Genomic DNA, 8,675 nt, shown 5'->3' with positions numbered 1-8,675 from the left:
CTTTCAGTACCCAATGCCTGGTGAGCCATGCATTCACGATCCAAAAAAAAAAAGAGCTGACATCGATGACAATACATTTCCATTTACCAAAGCATGTTCTTTGATGGTTCAATTACCTTGGAGTTTCTTTGACATGAATTGTTTTATATTAACCTCCTCCATGCTGCTGGAAAGCATAATCTGATGCAACAAAAAAAAAAGGGAAGAAACAAGACGAGGAGTAAAGATGTTTCCTTGCTTTATCTATAACAAAGGAGTTTTTGCACTCTTTTTTTTGGCAAGAAAATTAGAATTCTATTACTTTAGTCTCAAGCTTAAGGAACATAGTTTGCCGTACCAGTCCGAATCGGATAATACAAGGTATACCATACTATATCAGCTCGGTATCGGTACCCAGTACGGATGGCATACCAACATTCGATGTGCTGAAAAGACTCTATACCGATACAATATTAGTATGATATAGATACAGAATTAGGTACCGAAACGGCAGAAAAAACACATTCTTCTGAAATATCAAGAAGAGGTTTGGTTTATGCATGTAGACAAAACACTAATCAAGAAGAGGTTTACTGCCAATTAAAAGGGTAAATCTAGATCATTTGCTTCAAAACTACACACAGTCCAAGAAAGTGAAGGGTAATGGAAGCAAATTTCATCAAAAAGACTCCTAAATAATCACTACCAAAACTCCTTTTACAACCATAGATCCACTCATCTCTATTCACACACTTCCATCTTAGTTCTCACCATCCACTCATCTCTATTCATACATTTCTTCCATCTTAGTTCTCACCATCCACACTACATATCCACTCTAATATTTATAGTCCTTCATTACGCCAGTACGAACTCATCGGCATACTATTTTTTTTTTTTTTTTTCGCTAAAACAAGCGCCCATACAGTACGGATACGAATACACCCAGCAGATCCGGGCATACATTTCTTTCCACCAGCGAAGCAGCCATTAACAGATCACGCAAGCGTTCGGATTCTCCTCGGCGCTCTGCACAAAGTAGTGTGTGGTCATATGAGGATTGTAAGCCTGGTATGCCTTGACAAGCTCAGAGATTTGCTCGTTCACATCTTTCTTCTTCTCGGGCTCCTTCTTTGGCTCCTCCTTCTTTGGCTCCTCTTTCTTCTTCTCTTCTTTGGCAGGCCCTACCGAAAGGATTTGGGTGTAACATAATTTCCTTAGCTTTCTTACAACATCAACCGGGTCGACAGCTCCGATCACCGTCAATTTCTTATCTTTCATGTCCATGGCAATGGAATCAATCCCTGGTGAGAGAATAGATGCTCACATATTCAGCAACTCTTATTCACACCAAAAGGAAACAAAGAAAGAAAGGGCAAACATTCTTTTTGATACTTCTTTTACTATGATTCTTAACAAGAGAGCCCTTAACAAGACTTATGGCCTTAATCAATTAATTATGAGCTCAAAAAGCTAACTCCTTGGGGCAAATTCACAAAGAACAAGAGAAAGTGATTGATACCTTGAAGGGCGGAGACTGCTTTCATAGCCTTCTTCTTGTCCTTATCATCATGCAGATCCAATTTCAGCACAAGCTTCTGCAATTACACCATATTTTCAATCAAGTCCATTAGTTCCAAGCTCAATAAGAAGAACCAGAATCATCCGCTAAAAGATAGAGATGCAGGAGAATCCAACCAAGAAATATTCTTTGATTCCAAGAGAAAAGATCAAAAGCAAAAAAAAAAGAAGAGGAAAAGGACCCATGTCCTCAAAATTGATGATGCGAATGACAAAGACCTCACCTTCATGTCTCCAGCCATCTCAGAAATGGGATCGGAGAGAGAAGAGGATGGCAGAGTAAGAGTCGGAAGACGAGAAGACGAGAAAACTCGAGAGATGATGACCACGATGTCTTGCAAGAAGATAGAAAGGGGGGCTGAGTAATATAGGAGAGGATGGATGGATCTCAAGATTGGTGTTGGAATCGAGGTCTCTGGACTCTACTTGTATGCGGACCGGAACAGCCGAAGGAAGGTGGGTCGATGGCTCGTCCGTCTTGACGCCTTCGTCTCGTGACCTCAAGTCAAGCAGAGGCGCCCGCCAGCCATTCAACTTTTTTTGCACCCAAATGGAAAATGAAACGCGCTTTGATGCATGCAACCTATATAAAGAAAGATTTCCAAATTTTGTATTGGATTCTGCGGGTCCAGTATCGATATTTCTAGCATAAAATTGATTCTACGTACTCATACTTGATATATTTTTAAGTATATTTATCGAGATTGAAGTATTAGTATTTCTAGCATCGTACCGATGCTCGGTATATTTTAAGTATATATATCGAGATAGAAGTATGGATTTTTTTCGGGCTCTGGAAAGGTCTAGGTTTTTTTGGTTTTTTTTTATATATACGAAACATATATAGATATAGATATATGATATGCATGTCAATAGTTGGTTGGCAAATTTTTTGACGATGGCATATTGTGACCATATTTCGAATATTGAAATACTTTTAATCTAATATAGTAGGAAATTATTTTATAAATAGGGCATGGTAATTTGTCATGCCCCGGATCCGGATCCGTGACACAGCCGTGCTATTGCCGACTATCGCCCACAGTAGCACGCAGCCTCATACAGGGGTAACAGGTAGCCAAAAGGATTCAAACTTTCATATATTAAAATATTTACAGTATAACCTTGAAGTTCGATACCAAAAATACAGAACTTCTATGCTATTCAAATGTACAAAAGTATATAAGCTTCTCCAAAAATAACGAAGCTCTGTAACAAAATAAAAATATATCTGATGGCGATCACTGGTGAGGATCTGAAAGAAAACGAAGCATAAACAGACGTGAGCTACACGGCTCAGTAAGTAATCCTGCATAATCCTACCGGATCAACTAGTAGGCTAAACATGAATATCAGGGTTTGAGAAGCTGATATGCATATTTATCAGATAATCATCATGGCATAATATGTATGCAAATTAAACAAAGCAGTAGTGCAAGTCACAAAAATTTTCATAAAATATGCATATGAAACCGTGCCCCCGGCATGCCGTGGTCCATTCTCTCGGATGCTACTGCGAAGTCCATTCGGCCACTGGCGGGGCCAGCTAGTCATTCTCGGCCACTAGCAAGGCCAGCGAAGTTATTCTCGGCCACTAGCAAGGCCAGCTCAGTTGCATTCGATCAGTAGCATCTTTGAGCCCATTATAATAGTGCCTCTTGGCTAGATAGTATTTCATTATACCAACTTGCATGCATGATTAAAATATCAGCATCATCATGTTGCATACATAGCCATAGCTTCTGAGATCATGCAAGTTACTTATGCATTGTAACATCTCATGCATGAAACATATATGCTTAAAATAAATGCTTAGGAAATATTAGTAACATGACATGATTCCTAACAGGATTAGAACAGGTTACTTACAATAAGTAGTATTTCAAGTTCCCTGGGGTTCGGACGACGGGTCTTTGATTCCTAAAATCACATTGCAAGACCCACATTATCCTCTAATCATAAATTTCGTTCATCCTACCATGGACTTGTTTGTATCCTAACCAAGGATTTAGCCCAGTTCAATTCACCCATCTTGAAGCCTTTGGGTTTAATTAAAGTAGATTTGGTTCTACAAGGCCTAATTGGGCCTTTAAAGAAAGGGTTGGGTCGGATGTTAGGTCACCCTTTTTTTTTTCTAGCCAATTTGGCCTTCTGCCAATATAATTGGGCTTAAATTGGGCCTGATCTATATTCAATTGGGTCTGCTGGATCTAATCCAACTTAATTGGGTTCAAATTTGGCCCAATTTGCTTGATTTGGGTTCATTCAGGCTTGGTCGGGTTCAGACCCAACATCAATTAGGCTTAATTGATCTGTTTAATTCAATTGGGCTTGGATCAACCCTACATTGGGCTCACCCAAACCGATTGAATCATTTGGGCCTAACGGGTTTCGGATCTGGACTTGGATTCGACCCGCTAGCCCGTTAAGGCCCTCCTTTCTCTTTTTTTTCTTCTTCCGGGAGCTTCCAGAGGCTTCGGCCTCCCCTTCGCCCGTGTCTCTCCCTCTTCCCCTTCCTCCGGTTCCCTTCCGCCTCCCGTCTCCTCCCGTTTTTTTTGCCGGGGGAGATGAAGCGCCCTCCGATCTGCCGGCCGGAGTGGTGCTCCCTTCTCGGGGCAGCAGCGGGGGAGGCTGGTCCCCTTTCTCCCCTTCTCCGAAGTGACGCCGGAGAAGAGGGGAAAAGCCGAGAGGGATCGACGCCGGATCTCCTCCGGGGGTCTTTACCGGCTCCGACCACGGCGAGGTAAGGCCGTGGTCCGAGATAAGTACTTATCCCTCTCTCTCTCTTTTTTTTTTGTGCGTGTGTGGGAGCCGTGCCGCCATCTCTTCGCCGGCGGAGAGGCGGGGGCTGAGGCTGGCGGCCTTGGGGCCGCATCTGTCGTCGGCACGGCCAGACCCGGCGCCCCCCCTAGGCTGCCCCTCAGCCCCGGGGCGGCGGCAGCCGCGACTGTCACCCGCAGGCCGAGTCCGGTTGGGCTCGACCCGGGTGGCGGTTGGGCCTGGGCTTGGGCCTTTCTCAGGCCGGCCCGCGGCCTGTGGGTCCGGCCCGCAGCTCATGGGTCCGGTCCGCAGCCCGTAGGTCCTCCTCTTATTTCTCCCATGCCGGTCTTCTCTGTGCCGGTCTCCTCTGTGTCGGTCTCCTCCCCTCTGCTTCATGGGTGAAGCAAAGGGGAGAACACCCCACAGAGGGGTTTCTCTCCCCCCCATTTTCCTACCTAAACCCTACTTACAGGGCCCTTACATTGATTCGGTTGACTGGAGTTGGGCAGTATCTCTTCTCGGCAAACTCCCTCCTTCCTCTCCTAGGGCTGCAGGGTCCCTTCTGCCTCCAGCTCCAAGGCTTGGCTCTCTGGTGCAGTAGATCCAGAGGGTTAGAGGTTTAGGGAGGGTACATCCAATCTGGGGTTAGCAAATCTTAGGGGTTTTAAATATAGGGCTTATGACTTGACCCCAAAGGAGAGGTGGCGTTCTCTCCTTCCTCACTGCTCCGGGAGACACCAGCTGCCCCTCCTCCTCAGGCCAGCTCACAGCTCAGTTGCCGAGGGGGAGGAGGTGGCGGGCTCCTGTTTTGCATGCCTGTGGGGGTTTCTCCATTGGCCATCTGGTGGTCCTGTCCTTTCAGCCCTCAGGCGGGAGATCATTGCCATCTTGGGCCAGTGTGGCCTGCTAACCCCTCCCTGGCCCAATACTATTCAACTGGGCCCTACAGTATTGGGCCCGGTCTGTATTGGGCCCGGACATTACATCCTTTCCCCCTTAAATAAATTTCGTCCTCGAAATTAAGCATACCTTGGTTCTCGAAGAGCTGAGGGTAACATTGTCGCATCTCTTCCTCCAATTCCCAGGTAGCTTCCCTTTCAGTGTGGTTGGTCCACTGGACTTTAACGTAGGGAATGGTGCGCCTTCGGAGGATTTGCTCTTTTCTGCCTATGATGGGCAGGGGAGTCTCCTCATAGGTTAAATCTTTATTTAATTGCAGAGGCTCATGTGGCACTACATGGCTGGGATCCGGGACGTACCTCCGCAGTAGTGAGACATGGAAGACGTCGTGTACGCCTGATAGCTCCGGGGGTAGGGCCAATTTGTAGGCAACCTTGCCTATCCTGGCAAGAATCTCGAATGGGTCGATGTAGCGAGGACTTAGCTTGCCGTGTCTTCCGAATCGGGTGATACCCTTCGATGGAGAAACTTTTAGGAAGACAAAGTTCCCCTCCAAAAATTCCAAGGCCCTTCTTCCTCTGTCAGCCCATCTTTTCTGTCTGTCTTGGGCAGCCTGAAGTCTTTGCTTAATCAGGAGCACTTTGTCTCTAGTGTGCTGGACCAGTTCGGGGCCCAACATTTTTCGCTCCCCGACATCATCCCAATGTAAGGGGGATCGGCATTTTCTCCTATAGAGAGCTTCGTATGGAGCCATCTGGATGCTGGAATGGTAACTATTGTTATAAGCAAATTCCACCAGTGGTATATGACTATCCCAATTTCCACCTAGGTCCACAGTGCATGCCCTCAACATGTCTTCCAGAGTTTGGATTGTCCGCTCTGACTGGCCGTCAGTCTGGGGGAGGTATGCTGTACTGAGCCTCAGTCCGGTACCCATAGCCTTCTGAAAGCTTCCCCAAAATCTGGATACGAATCGGGGGTCGCGATCGGAGATGATGCTCACTGGTACTCCGTGCAGGCGTACAATCTCGTCGATGTATAATTGGGTCAGCTTGTCCAAAGGGGTTCCAATTCTGAAAGGTAGGAAATGAGCCGATTTTGTGAGGCGATCAACAATCACCCACACTGCATCATTCTTTCTTACCGTTTTGGGGAGTCCTGTAACAAAATCCATTGTGATGTGCTCCCACTTCCATTCTGGGATTTCTATTGATTCCAGTAGCCCTGCTGGCCTCTGATGCTCTGCTTTTACTAGCTGACAGGTCAAACATCGGGCCACAAACTCAGCTATCTCTCTCTTCATCCCCTTCCACCAGTAATGTTCCCGAAGGTCCCGGTACATTTTAGTACTGCGTGGGTGAATAGAGAAACGGGATTGGTGGGCCTCTTCCATGATTTTCCTCTTTAGGTCAACATCTGTCGGAACACACAATCGGTGGCCAAACCTCAGGGTACCATCTGGGTGGATTTGGAGCTCGGGTCGTAACCCCTTCTCCACTTCATCCTTAAGCTGACAGGTATGCTCATCAGACTGCTGGGCAACTTTTATTCTGTCAATCAATATAGGTTGTATACTCAAAGTGGCCAGCAGACTTCTTGCAGTTCGGGTAACCACCTCAACCTGCAGTTTATCGAGATCCTTCCGAATCTGTGGTTGAGTAGTGAGTAGTGCGGCGGAACCCACTACTGACTTTCTGCTTAGGGCATCAGCCACCACGTTAGCCTTTCTTGGGTGGTACTTAATACTCAGGTCATAATCCTTCAAGAGTTCCAACCACCTTCTTTGCCTCATATTCAATTCCTTCTGGGTGAATATATACTTTAGGCTCTTGTGGTCGGTGTACACCTCACAGTGTTCGCCATACAAATAATGTCTCCAAAGTTTCAAGGCGAACACCACTGCGGCCAGCTCTAGGTCATGTGTCGGGTAATTCTGTTCATAGGGTTTCAGCTGTCTCGAGGCATAGGCTACCACCTTGCCATCTTGCATCAGCACACAGCCTAGCCCGTTCTTGGAAGCATCACTGTAGATGGTAAATTCTCCAGTTAAGGACGGCAATGTTAAAATTGGGGCAGAAACTAACCTTTGTTTAAGCTCCTGAAAGCTTCTCTCACACTTGTCGTCCCAGATAAACTTAGCCCGTTTCTTAGTCAAATGGATCAAGGGAGTAGCTATTTTGGAGAATCCTTCTACAAATCGCCGGTAATACCCGGCTAATCCCAAAAAGCTTCTAATTTCTTTGGCGTTGGTAGGACGAGGCCAATCCACCACCGCTTCTATCTTCTTGGGGTCCACTGACACTCCTTCCTTGGAGACCACATGGCCGAGAAACGCCACACTGTCCAGCCAGAACTCACATTTGTTCAGCTTGGCGTACAGCCTTTTCTCTCGAAGGGTTTGTAGCACCATCCTCAAATGGTCTTCATGCTCCTTTCTGCTCCTTGAGTAGATTAGAATGTCGTCGATAAAAACTATCACAAACTGATCCAAATATTGTCTAAAGACTCTATTCATCAAGTCCATAAATGCAGCCGGGGCATTGGTCAGTCCAAAAGGCATAACCAGAAATTCATAGTGCCCATACCTGGTTCGAAATGCAGTCTTTGGCACATCATCAGCTTTAATCTTCAACTGATGGTAACCTGACCGCATATCTATCTTGGAGAAGACTTGGGCGCCCTGCAGCTGGTTGAACAAGTCATCGATCCGGGGTAGGGGATATTTGTTCTTTATGGTTATGTTATCTTGTTCAATTTTCGGTAATCGATGCATAGCCGTATACTCCCGTCTTTCTTTTTCACACACAGGACAGGAGCTCCCCATGGCGACGCACTGGGCTGGATGAACTTTTTGTCCAGGAGTTCTTGTAGTTGTATCTTCAATTCCCCTAACTCAGCAGGGGCCATCCGATATGGGGCCTTGGAGACTGGTCCCTCTCCTGGTGCGAGGTCGATCGTGAATTCAATCTCTCTGTCTGGGGGCAAACCCGGTAATTCATCCGGAAAGACATCCGGGTATTCCCTGACCACTGGAAAGTCTTCCAGTTTGATCTCCTTCTGGGTATCCGTTATACAGGCCAGATAGGCCATACACCCCTTTTTCAGAGCCTTTCCAGCTTTCAAAACGGAAATGAAGTATAGTGTAGGAGCACCCTGAAGGGGTATGTCGCCCTGAAAGAAGAATTCTTGCTCCCCAGGTATCCGAAATACCACTCTTTTATGGTAACAATCAATGTGGGCGTGATACTGTGACATCCAGTCCATGCCCAAGATAATATCAAAGTCTTGCATGTCAAGCTGTAGAAGATTTGTCTCTAATTCTTTTTCTCCTATCTGAATTATGCAATCTCTATATATAGTGTCAACAATTACGGTTTTCTGAAGGGGTGGAGCAACATGCCATGGTTCCACTAATTTCTCAGGTATGCTATGTAATTGTCTGGAAAAGCTAACTA

General features: G+C 46.0%; 1 protein-coding gene across 1 annotated transcript; it reads right to left on the bottom strand.

Annotated features, from left to right (window-relative positions):
- Positions 1-554: 554 nt before the first annotated feature.
- On the bottom strand, positions 555-2,120 carry LOC103695739 (heavy metal-associated isoprenylated plant protein 39-like). The gene is made up of 3 exons (XM_008777134.4): positions 1,785-2,120; positions 1,502-1,577; positions 555-1,283 (listed from the first exon to the last, which is right to left on the bottom strand). The coding sequence occupies exons 1-3, from the start codon at positions 1,800-1,802 to the stop codon at positions 970-972; spliced, it is 408 nt and encodes a 135-aa protein (XP_008775356.1). The 5' UTR covers positions 1,803-2,120; the 3' UTR covers positions 555-969.
- Between the last annotated feature and the right edge of the window lie 6,555 nt (positions 2,121-8,675).

Source organism: Phoenix dactylifera, chromosome 17, assembly GCF_009389715.1.
Source record: "Phoenix dactylifera cultivar Barhee BC4 chromosome 17, palm_55x_up_171113_PBpolish2nd_filt_p, whole genome shotgun sequence".
NCBI lineage: Eukaryota > Viridiplantae > Streptophyta > Magnoliopsida > Arecales > Arecaceae > Phoenix > Phoenix dactylifera.
This window is presented reverse-complemented; position numbering and strand designations above follow the sequence as displayed.